At 37.2% G+C, this 21,051-nt stretch overlaps 1 protein-coding gene across 2 annotated transcripts in view; it reads right to left on the bottom strand.

The window, feature by feature from the left end:
• Window positions 1-229: 229 nt before the first annotated feature.
• Window positions 230-21,051, bottom strand: part of TAX1BP1 (Tax1 binding protein 1) — a 79,921-nt gene continuing 59,099 nt past the window's right edge. The window contains exons 15-18 of one of the 2 annotated variants that reach the window (XM_002912853.4): window positions 10,833-11,016; window positions 10,349-10,497; window positions 2,082-2,164; window positions 230-1,300 (exon numbers count right to left, since the gene is read on the bottom strand). In XM_002912853.4, coding sequence (XP_002912899.1) covers window positions 1,099-1,300; window positions 2,082-2,164; window positions 10,349-10,497; window positions 10,833-11,016 — 618 coding nt within the window. In that variant the 3' untranslated portion in view covers window positions 230-1,098. The remainder of the gene's footprint in view (window positions 1,301-2,081; window positions 2,165-10,348; window positions 10,498-10,832; window positions 11,017-21,051) is intronic. The other variant, XM_011223434.3, reaches the window with a different exon arrangement.

The following is a 21,051-nucleotide window of genomic DNA, read 5'->3' as shown; positions in this document are numbered from 1 at the left end:
TCAGAAACACATGCAACATGATGAGTATGTGGTTCACACACAGCACACCAAAACGCCACCACACTGCAGGTGATGTCACCATGTCAGCTAACTACGAAAGAAGTAAAATCAATGTCAGTAAATTCTTATTTTGAGAAATACCATTCAGAGATTCATTTAAAGGCCCAGACCAAGGGAAAAAAAATGTTGAGTTAAAGAAAAACTATCACAAATAAATCTGACAATAAAATTACACATCTCCAAAAAATGTGTCCTCTTTAATGTTAATGAGAATACTATACAGAGACATAACACACTGAGGTGCGTTTATACATCACATTTTTAATCAAGAAAATGTGAAAAAGATATGGATACATTTTCTGTGATTGTATGCCCCAAACACCACTGTTTAGATCATTTAATATGAAACTACTACACTAACCTATCTTGTTCCATTTTCCCATGAGATAGAAATACAACTTCAAGATGGCTTAAAAATAATCACTCAGGTCATTCTAAAATGTTTTAGTCATAAAATTAGCAAAATATGCCTTCTATTCCTAAAGCAAAACATTTCAGATATAAAAAGGTATTTGCTATACTGCAAGCATGTCAGCTCTTCATGCAGTTTCATGTCTAAAGGTTAAAAAAACCATCGTTGCATGGGCCAAATTATGGAAGTTTATTCAAAGAACTACTTTGCAAGACTGTAATAAATTACTTTTATTACATAATATTTAGTAGTCATGCTCAATCAACAAGGTCAACAGAAACTTGTAAATATGCTAAATGATACTCTACATACATGTATTTTCAGTGTGGTAACATTAAAATAATCCATTTCCTTTATTCATATAGTTTTGCAGACTGGGGAATAAATAAAGATACAAGCACAAACACTTTTCTTAAACCGGTGAGATTAACAGGGGTTATAATTTTATTTACTGATAAGCTGAAGACACTCTGACCCTAGTAACACAAAACTCAAAAGTAGCGCTTGTTCAAAAAAAAAAAGTGGAAGAGGGTGCGCGGAAATGATAGCTTGTGGTCTCCATAGTGGTCTACTTGAGGTGATTTTTTAATTGCTAAACTGTATTACTAGCTCAGAATAAAAAGTAACTAGTCAAAATTTAAAACATTCTGATCAAAATGGGTCTGCACATGCCTTTCAAAGCCCTGCTGGTCATAGTCCGGAGGGAACTGCTCGCTGCACATGGGGCACACCTTCCAGTGACTTTCAACGTGTTCTTCAAATTTGCTCTGATCATAGTTGGGGGGGAACATTAATTCACAGAGGGGACACTTCTTGTGAACGTCAAAGCTTGAAGAAATAGGAAAATGAAAATTACATAATTCTAGTAAGTAAAATTTCTAATAGCAATAATCTTCAGGACATGACAATGTTATATTTATCTAGTTAAGCTAATATTCACCCTAAATGACTTACCCTGAAAGTCTTCAGTTACTTTGGAAACCTTTCTGCTTCTAAAATACTTGCTATTGACAACTGTGTAAACCACTGATAAAGCCTCTAAACTGAGTTTCACAATTAGAGTGACAAAAACATTTTTGTTAAAATCCCCAAAATTCAAGCATAAACTGAGGCTTATGAACAAGAAAACCTCAATTTTTAATTAACAGAAAATACCTTTTGTAAAACTCTAATAGCACTTATAATTTCCTAACAGTATATTCATTCCAGCTTAACCACCACGAGGATTTATTAGCACTGGTTCTCAAAGTACTACACACATCAGAATCACCTGGAAGCATGTTAAAACACATACTGCTATGATGCCTGGGTGGCTAGTGGGTTAAGCGTCTGCCTTTGGCTCAGGTCACGATCTCAGGGTCCTGGAACAGAGTCCCCTGCTCAGCGGGGAGTCTGCTGCTCCCTCGCCCTATGCCCCTCCCCTCTTCTCAAGCTCTGTTTCTTAAAATCTTCTAAAAAAACACACTGCTGGCACCCACACCAAGACTTTCAGGTTCAGGAGATCTAGGGTACAGCCTGATCATATGCATTTTGAACAAGTTTCCAGGGACCATACTTTGAGAACCACTCATCTACATAATCCAAATTCTACACAGGAAAGAAAAATTACCTGGAATCAAAGCAAAAGCCTGCTCCACGCCCACGTAAATGCTGACCTGGAGGATCGGGAGCAGAGGGCACATTCTCCTCTTCCTAGGCAAAAAATAATTTTGAGAAAAAGCGAAAACTGAATGTAAATTCCTTAATTCAAGCATACTATTAAAGGAGTTAAGATTACCCTTTCTAAAATTTTACCCCAATTTTACTGCTTCTATGAATCAGCTAACAATCAAGTTTGCTGCTCGAGTGCTAGACTTAAACCAACCTGACATGTTATCCATCAGGGGGAAGAGGGGAAAGCAATTCTTTTTTTTTTTTTTTACCTTTATACTTCCTAAGCCACATAAATTTGGTAATGATAACCCCATGATTTTGTATCACCTAATAAAAGGGGAGAAGAACTCAACAGAACTCTAGATGCTATAATGAGACATAAGTGCTCATGAAATAAGAAATCACCTACTCAGTTCAAAACCAGAAAGTGTGTCCTAAATTCTCTTAGCAGCCAATTCATATAAAGTCTCGTGACTCCTGATACGCAAAATGACCAAATTTTCACTCACGAATACATTTACTCTATTTTACTCATCAAGCTTGGTTAATTTCCAAAATCATACTAGACTAACAAATTAGATTGGGAAGTGAGGTTACACAGGCAGGCCCACTGTCAGCAACAAAAAATGGCTACTGATAAAAAGAAAAGCAGACAAGAACTCAAACATCCAATAATATTTCAGCACTGGATCACACAGCTTTACTAAAAAAACATGAAGACACTGTTTTACTATTGATTTTTAAATTAATAAATTTAATAAATGAACTAGAATCATCAAGGTTATATTAGGTATTCTTTAGGAAGGCAGAGAACCATGTATCCTGAGAAAGATTTCTGCCCAAAACTGCTAAAATAATTATATTTTGGTACTGAAAATAGTCAATATAAACAATTTTTTGAATAGCTTTTAACCAGTACCTAGTCTGTTAGCTAAACTGCCAAAATAATTTTATAAGCAAATTTTATTGGAAAGACCAAACCGAAATGTATTTATGAACAATCCCAAATAATTAAATCCTTATTAAGAAAACATTTTAGGGGCGCCTGGGTGGCACAGCGGTTGAGCGTCTGCCTTCAGCTCAGGGCGTGATCCCGGCGTTATGGGTTCGAGCCCCACATCAGGCTCCTCTGCTATGAGCCTGCTTCTTCCTCTCCCACTCCCCCTGCTTGTGTTCCCTCTCTTGCTGGCTGTCTCTATCTCTGTCAAATANAAAAAAAAAAAAAAAATTTTAAAAAAAAAAAAAAAAAAAAAAAACATTTTAATAGCATTTTAATCTCCACAAAGATCTAAACCACCTTACATTGTTCATCTACTTTGAGACCCATCAGCATAATACTATTTCTACTACAAAACAAAGGAAACAGTTTCTACAGTAAACTGAAGCTCTACATGAAACTCAAAAACTTCTTATGCCCAACTCAAAATCTAGTCTATAAAAATTCTTGGGGGAGCTGGCTGGCTCAATCGAAAGAGCACACAACTCTTGATCTCAGGGATTATGAGCTCAAGCCCCACAATGGAGTGTAGAGATTACTAAAAAATAAAAAGTAACCAAGAAAAATAGAATAAAAATATTTTTTTAAAAAAATTACTGTTTATAATAATTTATTGTATATAACCAACTTGAACATCTGAAATAGTATTAAGATGGGTTAATCTCTTAGACAATAAAAGAAATTTGTAAGGTTAATCATACTAAATTCAAAATAATGCTTTCACGGGCACCTGGGTGGCTCAGTTGGTTATACATCCCAACTCTTGATTTCGGCCCAGGTCATGATCTCAGGGTTGTAGGATTAAGACTCCGCGCTCAGCAGAGAGTCTGCTCCAGATTCTCTTTCTCTCTTCCCTGCCTCGGCCCCTCCCCTGCCCTGTGCTTGCTCTCTTGCTCTCTCTCAAACAAATCAAATCTTCAAAATGAAGTTTTCATACTAAAGTAAGGTAACTAAAATCATACTAAATAGGGTTAATCATACTAAATTCAAAATGCACTCGGGATTGTAAAAATATAATTACCATAAGGTACAGCATTTCTAGATATTCATGCAAAGGAATTTAAAGCAGGAACTCAGATGTATCTGTATACCTATGGTCACAGCAGCATTAGTCACAACAGCCAAGAAGTAGAAACAACCCAAATGGCTTAATTAATGGGTGCATGGATAAACAAAATGTGCTATATAAAATGGAATATTGTAATTATTAAAAAGGAAAGTCTGACACATTACAAAATGGATGAATCTTGAGGACATTATGCTACGTGAAAAAGCCAGTCATAAAATAATAAATTCTATATGATTCTACTTATAAGAGGGACCAACAGGAGTCAAATCCATAGAGACAAAGTAGAACGATGGTTGCCAGAGGCTGGGAAGAGTTGAGAAGAAGAGTAGTTCTGGAGATTGGTTGCACAACAATGTAAATGTACTTAGCACTACAGCAATGGTTAAGATGGTAAATTTTTTGTTACACATATTCTGTAACTATTAGAAAATGCAATCATCAAGCTAGCAATATATACTCAGGAGCTAATGACTGAGTTACACCGCTTGAATCATTAAGATCTAGACAACAGGACTATATATTCAGCATATAACAGACTGTGCTTTAATTCTGCCTTTGCTAAGAATTATTAATGGGGATATTTAGATATCACTGAGTTAATAATGTCAAGGGAGAAAGGTCCACCACTTAGTAAAACTTCTACCAAGCTGATAAAATTACTTTAGTTCAACAGCTTCCAAAACATATGCTAAGGCCAAAGTTAATGCATAAGAGAAAAGAGAGTAATAATGACTGTTTAACTTTTATATAAACTACTGAGTATTTTTTATCCCTGAAAACTTTGTATTATTATAGAATATTAGTCAACATTCTTCTTTTTATGAGATGTTATTGTTTAAGTTCTGCCAAACATTCATTTCTAGTAATGGAGCATGTCAGTGAAGAAGTGTCACTAAACTCTAACTATATATTTAAAAGTGAGAAAGCAGACTTCTAAGGAGGATGATACAGTAGGAGGACCCTATATTTATCTCGCCCCAGGCTAGATAACATGTCAGCGCAAATAACCTTAAAAACGACTTGAAGACTGGCAAAACAAACTCCAAAACAAAATGTAGAGAAAGGCTGCGTACAAGGAGGCAGGACGAGCAGAAGTGCGGTGGAGAGCAAAACCCTGCAGGTCTGGCTACCAGAGGGGCAACGAGGGCAGAGACTGTAAGAAACAACTATCAACACCAGAAGCCCACAAGGAGAAGATGAATCCCCATAGCATTTGGCTTTGAATATGAGATGGGCCAAATTTCTTAAGTTCTTAAAACCAGCAGGGACTTAAATCCTCTGGAACTTTCAAAAATCATCAGGCTCAATCTGAGAAAGCCCAGAGGGCCACAGGAAGCTGAGTCCCTGTCCTTACTTAATGAGACAGCACAGCAAGGAGCCCACAGAGATACAACAAGAACCAGCAGCTTAAAAAGTATGCTTGGGGCATACAGGAGGGGGAGTTCGTTACTAACCTCAGATTTCACTAAAGAACTTCTCTAGGAACAAAGCACCTGGCAGGTGCCATTTCTCTCCCCTACCACACCCCAGCATAATCACATGGCCACCTGTGGGAACCAGCAGGGCATCAGCACCCCCTAACTTGCTACCACCATGCCCTGCCCCTCCAGCCGGGCCTGCCTTAGTTCCAGTGCTGTGGGTTCCCTCCTAAGACAACCTGTGCAAACCTTGCCAAAACTGTCTCACCCAACCTCCAGGGGAAGACACACACGTATAGTTAAAACTGTACCACTCCCACCCATACACGCTTTGCAGAGCAGTCCCAGCCGGCCCAGTCTCCATACCAGCCACACCTCCCCTGTGGAAGAGGACCAGCACACACACCTTGCACCCCTGCCTGCCCATGCTTTGGGGAGCAGCCACAGCCAGCCCTATCTTAGCAGTGGCTGCTTGTTAAAAGAGCCCACTACTTTCAGAACAAGAGACATAACTACCTTTTCTAACACTCAGAAACAGAGTTAGGCAAAATAAGGAGAAAGAGTAGTATGTCCCAAATGAAAGAACAAGACAAAAATCACAACACGGGACCTACATGAAGCAGAAAGAAGTAACATGCCTGACAAAGCATGATCATCAGGATACTCACTGGACCTCAGAAAAGAGGAGAAAACATCAGTGAGACCCTTAACACAGAGATTAAAAAAACATCAACCAGAGATAAAGAACACAATCACTGAAATTAAAAATACACGTGAGAGAGAAATACCACCGTGAGGGAAGCAGAGGTACTCAGAAGACTGAGTAATGGAAAGTAATCAAGCTGAGCAAGTGAAAAAAAAAAATTATGCACAATGAGAAAAGACTTAGGGACACCTGACTCCATCAAGCATAACAACACTCACATTATAGGGATCACAGAAAACGAAGAGAGAAAAGGGGGCAAAAAATTTATCTGAAGAAATAATAGCTGAAAACTTCCCTGATCTGGGCAAGAAACAGATACCAGATCCAGAAGGCAGATCCCCCAACAAAATCAGCCAAAGGGATCCACACCAAGGCACATACTAATTAAAAGGCAAAAGGTAGTGATAAAGAAAAAAAATGTTTAAAGCAGCAAAAGAAGATAGTTACATACAGTAGGAAACCCCAGAAGGCTGTTAGTGGATTTTTCAGCAGAAACTTTATGGCTAGATGGGAGGGGCATGAATATTCCAAGTGCTGAAAGAGAAATATCTGCAGACAAGAATTCTATCCAGCAAGGCTTTCAGAATAGGAAATCATTTCCAGACCAACAAAAACTAAAGGAGTTCATGACCATTAAACCAGCCCTTCAAGAAATATGAAAGGGGACTCTGAGTGGAAAAGACTGTATGTGAGAATATGAAAAGTAGGAAACAAAGGCAGTAAGAAGCAGCTTATCTATAATAATCAGTCAAAGCATTCACAAAATAAAAGAATGCAAAACATGACACCATATACCTAGAATGTGGGTTGGGGAAAGGAGTAAACAATGGGTTCAAACTTAACCATCGATTTCATATAGACTGCAATATGCAGAAGGTGTTACATACAAACCTAATGGTAACTACAAAGCAAAAACCAGTAACAGATACGCAAAGAATATAGAGAAAGGAATCCACGTATATCACTAAAGTCAGCAAACCATGAAAGAGAGCAAGAGAAGAAAGGATCAGAGAAAAACTACAAAAACCACCACAAAACAAATAACAAAATGGCAGCAGACACATATTTATATCATTAATTTGAATGTAAATGGCCTAAATGTTCCAATCAAAAGACATGGGGTGACAGAGTGGATAAAAAACAAGACCCATCTATATGTTGTCTACAAGGGACTCACTTTTTTTTTTTTTTTTTAGATTTGTTTATTAGACAGAGAGACAGCCAGCGAGAGAGGGAACACAAGCAGGGGGAGTGGGAGAGGAAGAAGCTGGCTCCCAGCGGAGGAGCCTGATGTGGGGCTTGATCCCATAACGCCGGGATCACGCCCTGAGCTGAAGGCAAACGCTTAAGGACTGCGCCACCCAGGCGCCCCAAGAGACTCACTTTTGATTTAAAGACATCTGCAGATTGAAGGTGAGGAGATGGAGAAACATTTATCATGCAAATGGATGTAAAAAAGGTGGGATGGCAATATTTATATTAGACAAAACAGACTTTAAAACAAAGACTATACAGTTAAGCATCTGCCTTCGGCTCAGGTCATGATCTCAGGGTCCTGGATAGAGGCCTGCGTCAGGCTCCCTGCTCAGCAAGGAGTCTGCTTCTCCCTCTTCCTCTGCACTCCCCCCACTTGTGCTCTCTCAAAATCTTAAAAAAAAAAAAAAAAAAAAAAAGACTAACAAGAGACAAAGGACACTTTAATAACAGGGACAATCAACAAGAAGATATAACAACTGTAAATATATGTGCACCCAAATACATAAAACAGTTAATAATAAATATAAAGGAACTAATTGACGGTAATGCACCAACAGTAGGGGACTTTAACACCCCACTTACATCAGTGGGCAGATCATCCAAACAGAAATGAACAAGGAAACATGGGTTTGGATGACACATGGACCACATGGATTTAACAGATATATTCAGAGCATTCTGAAATCCTAAAATAGCAGAATACATATTCTTTTCAAGTATACATGGAACATTCTTCAGAGTAGACCACATGAGGCTATAAAGCAAGTCTCAACAAACTGAAAAAGATCAAAATCGTTTCAGGAATCTTTTCTAACACTATGAAACTAAAAATCAACCACAAGAAGAAATATGGAAATACGGAAATCCTCAGCTGACTATACCCTTACCAGCTGTGTGATGAAGCAAGCCAGTTATCTTTCTGTTTCCTCCATTAGAAAACAAAACATCCTAACAGTTCCTAGGACTGCTAGGAAGAACAAATGAGTTAACATATTTAAATAGCCAAGTACTAGCTGGCAAACTGAGCTAGAGAAATGTCTGGTGCCATCACCATCATAATTATGGTGCTATAGTTACTGCTAGTGCAATTATTAGGGGAAAAGGAGCACAAAAGGCATCTGATAGCTGACCAACTTCCGGTGCAGAAAGGAGATCTGGCAAGTATATGCCTGGAGAAGGCTAGAGAACAGGCAGCCTCAACCTGACACGGAGGTCCTGTGGCTGTTAATACTCCCAGGGCAGGGAACCAGAGAAAAGGAACAGGTCAACACAAATCTGCTTTATATATTCTAAAAATTACCCATTAAACTACTTCACTTCCAAGTGATTTTGTTATTGTAATGACAATATTTTTTAAAAAGTCTTAAATGTACATAAGTCTAAAGTGAAAAAATCTTCCGATTGCAAAATATAATTATCCAAGGTGTGCCTATTAAGAGTCCTTCCATCTCATTACCAAATCTAAGCATGTCAGCAAATGAGCACAAGGCTCTAACACTGCTTCTCATGGGTTTGCAGGAGGGCAAAGCACACAGATCAGAAAGAACATTCTGCTAATTAAACTGAAGCAGATGACTACGGAAGAGAAGGGCTTGTCACACGTAACATCTGTGCCAAGAATGATCAGATTAAATATGCAAAATGTGAAGTAAAGGTGTGAAAAAGCGGTAAGATTATACTCTAGACCTTAAATAGGCTACAAAAGTTCTGACAGTTTTCCTAATTATTCCCAGTAATGGACATAGGAGGCCAAAAGGCAGGAGGGAGAAATACATTTTTCTCCATTATGGGTGTTGAGCACTAGGGCTAAAATCATGCCTGTCTGAACACTGATCAGTTTCTGCAAAGGTTAATAGCAATTAAATGCAGCAAACTAGATTAAATGAGAAACAGGTCATGATACTGCTGTACTTGCAAAGAGCACGATAAAGCATTTCTTTTAAATTCATCTTAATGCACAGGAAATCTAAAAAAAGCTGTTAAAAGGAAAAGAACTTATTTATTAAATGGTGAAGAAATCTCTCAAATGAAATAAAAATGACAAGCTACACAAACTAACTCAAATTATCAGTACTGGGTTGCTTAAAGATTATGAAATACTAATGCTGTCTAAAGGACTTTCTCAGAAAAAATAAACTATGATAATGCACTTCTCTTTTCTAAAGATAATGTAGTCCACCTTAAAATTTAAAGTGGGGTATAAATGCTAAAATTAAAAGATGCATACTGAAGAATATTGCCATTAACACTGCTTCTTCCAACCCAGTACATCTGCAATCAAAATATAGTAAATTACTTAGGATAATTAAAATTAAACTGTGACTACAGCTAATAATTTATCCTATATTTGAAAGTTGCTGAGAGTAAATCTTTAAAGTTCTCATCAAAAAGGAAAAAACATTTTGTTAACTCTGTGTGATAACAAATGTTAACCAGACTTCTTTCATGATCGAATACTGAATCATTATGTTGTCCACCTGAACTAAAGGTATTTATCAATTATACCTCAAAAAAAAAATTTTTTTTTTTTAAGATTAAACTGATAGCTATGACATTGAGCTCATCCTCTGAACTCACACTTTAGGATTTATACTAAAGTAAAAGATTAAGTCTGAAGCATATTAATGGTTGATTTTTCAAATTTAAATACAAGCAGGTTTTTCCAAAAATTAAACAATCACACTTATACACAAGCACACACACTCCAGAAACGCCAACTCTCTACACGGAACAAAAAATAAAAGGAACAGGCTCAGAAAAGAGAAATTCAATTTACTTGACTATCCTCAGGGTCTTCTAAACCATCAGGCCGACTAAGGTTTCGAGCAGGCTGGCTACAGACAACATTATCTTCCAGTCCCCAAGAAGGTACTCTCACAGGTGGCCTCTGGATTTCATCTGGATAAAAAGCACCATCTGCTCCATCTGAAATAAAAATTTTGGAAGTGAAACCTGGTACTATAGAGTCTCTGTGTATAGCTATGATGAACAGGACATAAAGAACCATTTTTACGCATCACAAAAATGATGTCTTTCTAATCGAAGTAATTTTCAAAAATAAAAATATATGTAATAAGCAGACTACTCATTTGTGCTGCAGCACTCCTAGATGAACCCAGTAACTGTTAAAATTAAAACTACTGGTTACAAGATAATGTTTCTATTAGAGTTAATTGTACCAGTAGTTCTCTAATCCCATTAAGATACAAACCAAAAAACTCCATATTCAGTTAATCCCAAACCAAAATTATTTTAATAACCTCTGGCTTCCTGTGTTGCGTAAGGATTACCATACTGCAGAACTGGCTGTGTATGTGGCACTGTTGCAAAATGACCATTTTGCTCTGAGCATGTGTTGAGACACTGTGAGATCTTTTGAGGACTCTGGGAATTCTGACCTTCCATTTTCCTTTCTGCTTGATCTTCTAGATTCCTTTTAAGTTCCTAAAATTAACAAAAACAAAGGTGGAAAGCATTCAAAAATTTTATAATTAGGGGCAGCATTAAACATTTAGCTAAAATATAATAAAATTACTTCCCTATTATGGTTAAAGAATACAACTGAAAACTCTGGCTCTTAACTTCTCATAAATGTCCCTTCCACATATACATGAGAAGGCAGAATAAAAGCACAATGCATTTTCAAATATTTTGTGCCAAGAAGCTGCCCTTTTTATTGAGCTAAGAGGAAACTGTGAATCTCTTACCACTTAGTTATTAATAAAAGCCAAAGGACTTTAAAAAGCAAAGCAGACTGCTTCTCTAGTAAACTCTATCAAACATTTAAGAAACTTACTAGTATTTAAAAATACTAATCCCATATAAACTCTTTCAAAAACTATAGAAAATAACACTTCTGGGGACGCCTGAGTGGCTCAGTTGGTTAAGTGTCTGCCTTCAGCTCAGGTCATGATCCCAGGGGCTTGGGATCAAAGTCCCAAGTCGGGTTCCTTGCTCAGCAGGAAGCCTATTTCTCCCTCTACCTGCCACTTCCCCTGCTTGTGCGTGAGCTCTCTGACAAATAAATAAATAAAATCCTTAAAAAAAAAAAACAAAACTTCTGAACTTACTTTATTTATAAGGCCAATACTATCCTAATACCAAAGTCAAACAATGACATCACAGGAAAACTGCAGACCTCATCCCTCATGAATATTGATGCAAAAATCCTTAAAAATCAAATCCAACAATATTTTAAAAGAATATAACATAACCATGTGGGTTGTTCTTTTTTATTGTTTTTGTTTTGTTTTTAAAGATTTCATTTTATTTTTATTTTTTTTTTTTTGGACAGTAAGAGCGAGCACAAGCAGGGGGAGCAGCAGTCAGAGGCAGAGGGAGAAGGAGGCTCCCATTGAGCAAGGAGCCCAACATGGAGCTCAATTCCGGGACCCTGGGATTATGACCTGAGCCAAAGACAGATGCTTAACCGACTGAGCCACCCAGGCACCCCAACCAAGTGAGTTTTTATCACAAGAAAGCAAATTTAGCTTAACATCCAAAAATCAATATAATTCACTATGTTCACAGACTAATGAGGAAAAAAATCATATGACCATTTAAATAGATGCAGAAGAAACATTTTACAAAATTCAACAGGCATTCATATATATATTTTTAAATCTCAGCTAACTAGAAATAAAAAGGAACATCCTTAATATGAAAAAAAGACACTTCAAAACCCTACAGTGAATATTAACGGTGAAAAACTAAATGATTCTACCTAAGATCAATAATAAGGCAAGGATGTCTGCCCTCACCACTTCTATTCAACATTGCACTGGAGATTCTAAATAGTGGATTAAGGCAAGATTAAGGCAGACTGGAAAGAAGTAAAATCATCTTTATTCAGAGGATATGATCATGTATGTAGAAAATTCTAAGGAATCTAAAGAACTAGGAGTACATTTAGCAAGGCTGCAATCAAGATCCATATATAAGAGCAACTGTATTTCGATACATAAGCAACACACAATAAAAATGAAGTTTTTAAAGATACCATTAATAGAATTGACAGATATTAAAATGCTTAGGAATAAATTTAATAAATGTTCAAGGCCTGTAGACTAAAAACAACAAACATGCTGAGAGAAATTAAAAAGAACCTCAATAAACAGAAAAATACACCACATTCGTGGACTGGAAAACTTGGCATTTTTATAAATTCCTCCCAAACTAATCTACACATTCAATATAATCCCGATCAAAATCCCAGCAGGCTTTTGTATAAATTGACAAGCTGATTCTAAAATAAACCCTGAGACACAAAGGTCCTGAAATGGCCCATTTTTAAAAAGATCAAAGTTGGAAGACTCACACCTGATTCCAAGACTTAGAATAAAGCTATAAAATGAAGACAACAGATGTTGATACATGGATAAACACACAGAGTAGAGGCTGGCAAAATTTTTCCATAAAGGGCCTGACAGTCAATATTTTCAGCTTTGTAGGACACAAGTCTGTCAAAACTATTCAAATCTGCCTCTGTTGTTGCAGCCATAGGTAATGCCTAAATGAATGGGCATAGTCATAAACTAATGACTATTTACAAAATAGGCCATGAGCTGTATTTGGCTTGTAGATGTTAGTCTGCAGATCCCTGATATAAACCAATAAAACAAAACAGTCCAAAAATATACCCATTCTCATAGTCAATTAATTTTCGACAGAGATGCAGAAATAATTCAATGAAGGAAAAGGGTAGTCTTTTAAACGTAAGCTTAAAAAACTGGGTATCTACAAATAAATGTTGACTATGTATCATACATACCATACAAAAAAATTTACTTATTATTTTTTTAAGTAGGCTCCATGTTGGGCATGGAGCTCACAACGCTGAGATCAAGACCTGAGCGGAGATTAAAGGTTGGATGCTTACCGACTAAGCCACCCACGAGCCCCCCCCAAAATTAATGTCAAGTGGATCATAAATCTAAACATGAAAACTAAAGCTGTAAATCTACTGAAAGAAAAATAGGGGAAAATCTTCGTAACCTTGGATTAAGAAAAAAAAATTTTTTAAGATAGGACACAAACAGCATGAACCATTAAGAAAAATATTGCTAAATTAGACTATTTTCAAAATTAGAAGCTTTTGTTCTTCAAAGGTATTTTTAAACACGAAAAAGGCACTGGAAAACAGTGTGGAGATTCCTCAAAAAGTTAAAAATAGAGCTACCTTATAACCCAGCAATTGCACTACTAGGTATTTTTACCCCAAAGATACAAATGCAGTGATCCGAAGAGTCATGTGCAGCCCAATGTTTCTAGCAGCAAGGTCGACAACAGCCGAACTACACAAAGAACCCAGATGTCCATCCACAGATGAATGGATAAAGAAGATGTGGTACATATATATAATAAAATATTACTCAGCCATCAAAAAAAAAAAAAGAAATCTTACCATTTGCAATGACATGTACGAAACTAGAGGGTATTATGCTAAGTGAAATCAATCAGAGAAAGACAAGTTATCATGATTTCACTCATGTGGAATTTAAGAAACAAAAGAATCATAGGGAAAGGGAGCGAAAAATAAAATAAGACAAAATCAGAGAGGGAGACAAACCATAAGAGATTTGTAAGTATAGGAAACAAACTGAGGGTTGCTGGAGGGGAGGTGGGGGGGTGGGGGGGAATCGGGTAATGGGGCAATGGGCATTAAGGAGGGCACGTGATATAATTTAAGCACCGGGTGTTATGTACAACTGACAGATCGATCACTGAACTCTACCTCTGAAACTAATTATACACTAAGTAAATTAACTGAATTTAAATAAAATTTAAAAATAAATAAAAATGGAAAGGCAAGCTACGTATTGGGAGAAAATATTTCCAGGACACATGAAAAAGGAATTATATTTAGAATATATAAAGAACTCTTAAAACCAAATACAACCAATAAAGACATTTCAACTAAAAAACAGGTAAAGATCTCAACACTTCACAAAAGAATATACATGAATGGGGGCACCCAGCTGGCTCAGTCGGTACAGCATGTGACTCTCAATCTCAGGGTCATGAGTTTAAGCCCCATGTTAGACACAGCTTTAAGTATATATACTTAAAAAAAAATGTATTGGGGCGCCTGGGTGGCACAGCGGTTAAGCTTCTGCCTTCGGCTCAGGGCGTGATCCCGGCGTTCTGGGATCGAGCCCCACATCAGGCTCCTCTGCTATGAGCCTGCTTCTTCCTCTCCCACTCCCCCTGCCTGTGTTCCCTCTCTCGCTGGCTGTCTCTATCTCTGTCAAATAAATAAATAAAATCTTAAAAAAAAAAAAAATGTATGTGTGTGTGTTTATATGAATGGCCTGTAAGCACAGGAAAAGATGCCCAGCACCACTAGTCATCAGGGAAATTTAAAAAAACCACAGTAACACTGCACATCCACCAGCAGGACTAAAATTAAAACCCAATAATACCAAGAACTAATGAACTAATGAGGCTACCGAGCAACTGGAATGCTCATACACTGCTAGTGGGAATGCAAAATGGTACAGCCACTTTAAAAAACAATTCAGCTGTTTCTTAAAAAAAAGCAATTCCATTCCTAGGCATCTACTTGAGAGAAATGAAAACCTATGTCCACAAAAAGACAGGAGAATGTTCATAGCATTATTCATAGCAAAACACTAGAAATAATCCGTATGTCCATCGGCTGGTAAAAGGTTAATGTCCAACCAGTGAATGGGTAAATTCTGCATGATTGCCCTTATATGAAATGTTAGAGAAGGTAAAACTATATATAGTAGCAGAAAGTAGATCACTGATTGTCTGGGACTGGGATAGCTGACGGAACTGACTAAAAACAAGCATGAAGAAACTTTGTGCAGTAATGGAAACATTCTATAGTTTGAATATAATGGTATTATCAGAATATTACCAAATCCATCAATATTACCAAAATTCATCAAATTGCACTTATAATAGGTAGGTTTTATTAAATGTAAACTATACCTTGGTAAAGGTGTTAAAGAAAAAAAAAATCAACCAAAATTTTAACAAAGGATGTAAAAATGGAAAATTTCATCTGTAAAGTAAAACTCAGCTAGTTTTGATGAATGTCATCCCATAAAACTAGAGATGAGATTCTGTGTCAGCAAATTTTTACCTATATAAATGACCATTAAATGAAGTAACCTTAAAACAGAGTAAGTCATTATCACTGAAAGCAAAACTGGTAAACATGAAAAATTCAAGTCAATTTAGGTTTGAGAAGAGATATAGCAATTAAAAGTTCCTCCTAAGCATATGAAAAAGAGTACAGAAGGTATGGGACATAATAACATATTGCAGGACTGGGTAAATGAATGATATGGCTAGAGCACAGGGTGCATGTGAAGAGCAAGAGAAAAGACAAGCTGAAGGCCAGATGTGCCAAATCTATACCATGGAGTTTACTACAATGGGCCTAACAGTTCTTGAATAGTCGTAACATGGCCCTTCAGTAAGGTTATTCTAGGAAAGCTATATTGGGCACACTAGAAATTGGGCATACGTGAAATTAGCAACAAGCAGGGGATGGCATTACATGGTAGACTAGAGTCAGACTGACCTGGATTTGCTCATCAGCTCTAGCACTAATAACCCTGAAGAACTTACATTCTCCAGCCCTAGGAGGACTACTGAGAAACTAGAGAAGTGTTTAGAACATGGCAGGTCCTCAGTGGAGGTTCCCTCATCTCCTGCCATGACTCAAAAAGTGCTGCCATGTAATTCAAAATTGTGAAAGTGCAATGTGAGTAGAGAAAAAGTGAAAGTAAGTTCAAAAAATATTTCAAAGACAAGTCAAGAGGAAAAGGGCATGAACACTGCAAAAGATGTAGACAGGATAAACTGCTACAAAAACTTAAGCAAATTACCTTAGAAGAACATGGTGAAATTCTGGAAGCAAACAATAAACTACTTAAATGGAGTCAAGAGTTTCATTGAAGATTTATGGTAGTCAAGCAACTTCATAGAGATTCCAACATAATAAAGAGTTCCCTCTAAGTTAAGACTCCTCGACCATCAGAGATGCAATAAATCCCCTGCAAATAGGATGCAGGTTAAGGAAAGGACCAGCAACAAACAGCTCTGTTTCCTCATGAGGGAAACTGGAGGCGGGGTAAACAGAACACAGGGACATGAACAAGACAGATAGGCTGTTTGATAAATCGGAAGACTGAGCTCTTGACTTAGAAAATCTGATTCTCAAATTTGCATTCACAACACCCCCAAAAGGGTCCATGTTTAGAATTCAGGAAATAAATGAACTTGGATGAGGAAAATGAATTTATATCTTTTCACTAACTTTTAACTGAAATTTAGCATTTTCTTCAATTATGAATGTAGGCACACACACACACACACACACACACACACAAAAACCCAGCAATAGCTGCAGTACCTTTGTCACCTACAGAATCAGATATATTCACTTCATATTACAGTCATTGCAGCCATCTCAAAACAGCCTCTATATTTCACTACCTTGAAATTATGGTAATTACTACACACGCTAAATCTTATTTAACATTTTTAAATAAACACATATACCACTGTCACATATCATAAACTTGTTTTAATATTTTATAACTTTCTTATAACTCATTTCCGTTGTGATTCTGTATATATTGCTTTATTCATTTAAAAATATTTCTGGGAGGAGCGCCTGGGTGGTGCAGTCGTTAAGCGTCTGCCTTCGGCTCAGTGAGTGATCTCTGGGATCTGGGATCAAGCCCCACATCAGGCTTCTCTGCTGGGAGCCTGCTTCTTCCTCTCCCACTCCCCTTGCTTGTGTTCCCCCTCTCACTGGCTGTCTCTGTCAAATAAATAAATAAAATCTTTAAAAAATTTTTCTGGGGCACCTGGGTGGCTCACTCGGTTGAGAAGCCGATTCCTGATTCTGGCTCAGGTCATGACTTGGGGTCCCGGGATCAAGCCCTGCATCTGGCTCTGAGCTTGGCAAGGAGTCTGCTTGGGATTATCTCTCTGCCCCTCCCCCACTCACTCCCTCTAAAATAAACAAATCTTTTACTATATTAATATGTTATAAATATATATAATTTATATATTTTATATTAATATATTTAATATATATTAAACAGATTTCACCAGACTACCAAAAGGCCCTTTGAAAAATCATGGTCAAGAACTCCTGTAAGACCTCCTCTACCTTCAAAACATGTATGACATGAATGTGGCTAACTAGCAAAATAATATTGATGGCTGATTCCTAACTCTCCCCAAAAAAACCTCCACGATTTAAGAAATAGATTTTTGTTAGGGGTGCCTGGGTGGCTCAGTCAGTTAAGTGTCTGCCTTCGGCTCAGGTCATGATCCCAGGGTCCTGGGATCGAGCCCCACATTGGGCTCTCTGCTCAGCTGGGAGCCTGCTTCTCTCCCTCTCCCCCCTTACTTGTGCTCTCTCTCGCACGCGCTCTCTCCCCCAACTAAATAAAATCCTAAAAAAAAAAAAAAATAATAATAATAATAGATTTTGTTAGGAGTCCTCTCTTATAGTTCCAGGGCACAAAAGTTTGTTCAGCTGGTTTGCCTCTGCTAGAGTGCCTAAATTAATTAATTCAACTAATATTTAACTTCAAATATCAGGTACTGTACTAGCAGCTACAAATACAACGGTGAATAAAATAGAAGCAATTCCTGTCTTCATGGATCTTACAATTAAGCAGACGAGCCAGATGTTAAGGAAGTACAGAAATAAATATAATTACAAATTATGTTAAGTGCTATGAAATAAAAGTACAGGTACCAGGTTTAACAGAGGCACAAACTTCAGACTGAAGGTCAAAGAAGCCCTTAGCAAAGAAGAGTCATTTATTCTAGGACTTGAAGGATGAGTCAAGAGTAGTGGGGGGGGGGGGCAGGCAGCACCTGGGTAGCTCAGTCGGTTAAGCGTCTGGCTCTTGCTTTCATCTCAGGTCACGATCTCAGCATTGTGGAGTCAAACCCTGTGTCAGGCTCCACGTTCTACATGGAGTCTGCCTGATATTCTCTCCCTCCCTTCCCCCCATGCATGCATGTGCACTCTCTCTCTAATAAATAAATCTTTTTTAAGAAGTAGTTATGAATAAATATTTAGAGGGAAATATTACAAATTCTGGGATATACCTGAAAAAATCTCTGGGGAAAGGAAGGAAGGTAATTATGGTTGCACAAATAAGACAGCCATAAAGTAACAATTACTGATGCTAGGTGAAGAGTACAACAGAGTTCATTCTATTATNAGTTTTTTTTTTTTTTTCCATTTTGTTTTTTTTAAACCCCAGGGGGGGGGGGGGGGAAGAGTCCAACAAAGTAACAAAGAATTGTAGGCAAGAATATTGCTGGCAAAGGAAATGAATAAGAGTGCTGAGAAAATAAAGCAATCGGTGAGTTGTAAAGCCTGGGTGACTAGAACATTTCTCAAAGTGTGGTTCCCAGAGCACAGCACCAGAACTTAGAAATGCAAATCTCAAGCCCCACTACAAACCTACTAAAATAGAAACTTTGGGAATGGACCCAGGAATCTGTTTTAACAGGCAATACAGGTGATTCTGATGCAAGCTCAAGGTCAAGAACTACTGAGAGAGACTCTTATGTATATATCCAGAGAGATATCTTATGTATAAATTATCCATATAAATCTTTCAGATATGTATGTTTTATACATGTAAAATATAGAAAGTATCTTGACTGCTTCTCTCTAGCATTAGCTGATATCGCTAAAGCACAACATACACTTAAAGCTGGGCTTCTTATTAACAACACTGAAAGTAAATCCATATTTCAAAAAGTTGAAGCATTTGAAATATGTTATGTAATTCTTTTTTTTTTTTTAAGATTTTATTTACTTATTTGACAAAGAGACAAGCAGGGGGAGCAGCAGCAGAAGAGGGAGAAGCAGGCTCCCCACTGAGCAGGGAACCCGACACAGGGCTCAATCCCAGGCCTAAGCCAAAGGCAGATGCTTAACTATCTGAGCCACCCAGGTGCCCCGATATATGTATTCCTTACCAACTTCTTGTCAGATCTGATTAAAGCATCATTGTTTTAACTTTGCAATACACCTGACCAAACCTCATACCAGAAATTCTAAAATATCATTTTCTTGCTCTTCATTTGTCCTATTGTTTAAATTATCTTTAATCCATTGTTTATTTGCAGGAATCTTTTTAACCCACTTGCCATTTTGTGTTACCATACACTGAAAAGGAAAGGGAGGGAGAAAAAAAGGGAGGAGGGAGAAAAGAAAAAGCTTTTTGAATACCCTCAAGTGTAAGAGACAAGGAAAATAAATAAATAAATAAATAAAAATTTAAAACTTCAATCTCAAATTCTATTCCTAATAGGAATCTTTCTCATAGTGATGTGGCTCTAACAATTCTGAAACTGTTTTATGTGGATCATCAGATTTAACAAATGAATAGGTATGTGTTGGTATTGTTGGACACCAGGATTCTCAGCGTGGAAAGCACATACACAAATAGGAAATGAGGAAGGCAAGTAAGAACCATGTGGAGTTCAACTAGAATTCATGATATCTAAAATAATGTTTCTTAATTCTGCCCACTGAAGAGATCTAGAAGCAATGAGCCCCAGTAATCATGGACACACGCAGGGCCCATATTTTGTTTTCTAAATACCATCTCCCACTAACAACAAACCAGAAACTCCTTGGAAAAGGAACTAATTCCAGGACTGGACCAGGGAGTCTTTCTTATTTAAAAAAAAAAAAAAAAAAAAAACGAAAAAGAAGAAAAAAAAGGACAATGCCAAAGATGAGTTAAGAAGGGTACAAGACGAGCTGGAGTATTCCGCAATGCTAGGGAAGTATTACGTGCTCAAAAAACCAACAACACCCTTTTGATACTGGGGCATATCAGGAACCAGCTTGAAAATGCTCCCACTGACCAAATCTAGGACTGCAGCAACATCAAATTAAGAACAGTAGCAAATTCTAATCCACTGACTAAAGAGTTCATACTGATGACTGTCAGGTAAGAAGACAGGAAGACAGACATTTACGGGTGCATGCAAAAAAAAGAAATGTAAGCATTGGGAATTATCAAGCTCATGGGAACAGATACAAGATTCCCAAAATTCTAGTTTTTGCTTAGAAGCTTGAATTTTATCACTGGCAACAAATACTACCACTTGTTTTTCCTTAAAGTAACAGGCTCGTTTCACTTCTTTTCAAGAAAATACCTGCCAAACACCCTACTTTGAATAACCAAATTTTGTCTATTAGTCATTCTTTAATACGGAAACGATATACTATGAAAAGAGCAGCTAGTTCAGTTCACAACCCAAACAACTGCACAAGTGCTTCACCTTAAGATCACCACCATCTTCATTAAGTGCTTTGGGGGTACTCCCCATTTCCTCACACAATATTAGAAAGATGTGCACCCCAAGGTCAAGCTTCAATAAGATTATTTAACTGTTTCATCATAAGTGAAACTGGTTTTTGTTTTTTTTTGAACTGTGAATGCAACA

This window comes from Ailuropoda melanoleuca, chromosome 1 (genome assembly GCF_002007445.2).
Source record: "Ailuropoda melanoleuca isolate Jingjing chromosome 1, ASM200744v2, whole genome shotgun sequence".
Classification (NCBI taxonomy): Eukaryota; Metazoa; Chordata; class Mammalia; order Carnivora; family Ursidae; genus Ailuropoda; species Ailuropoda melanoleuca.
Note: the sequence above shows the minus strand (reverse complement) of the source record. Positions and strands in the feature narration are given on the sequence as shown.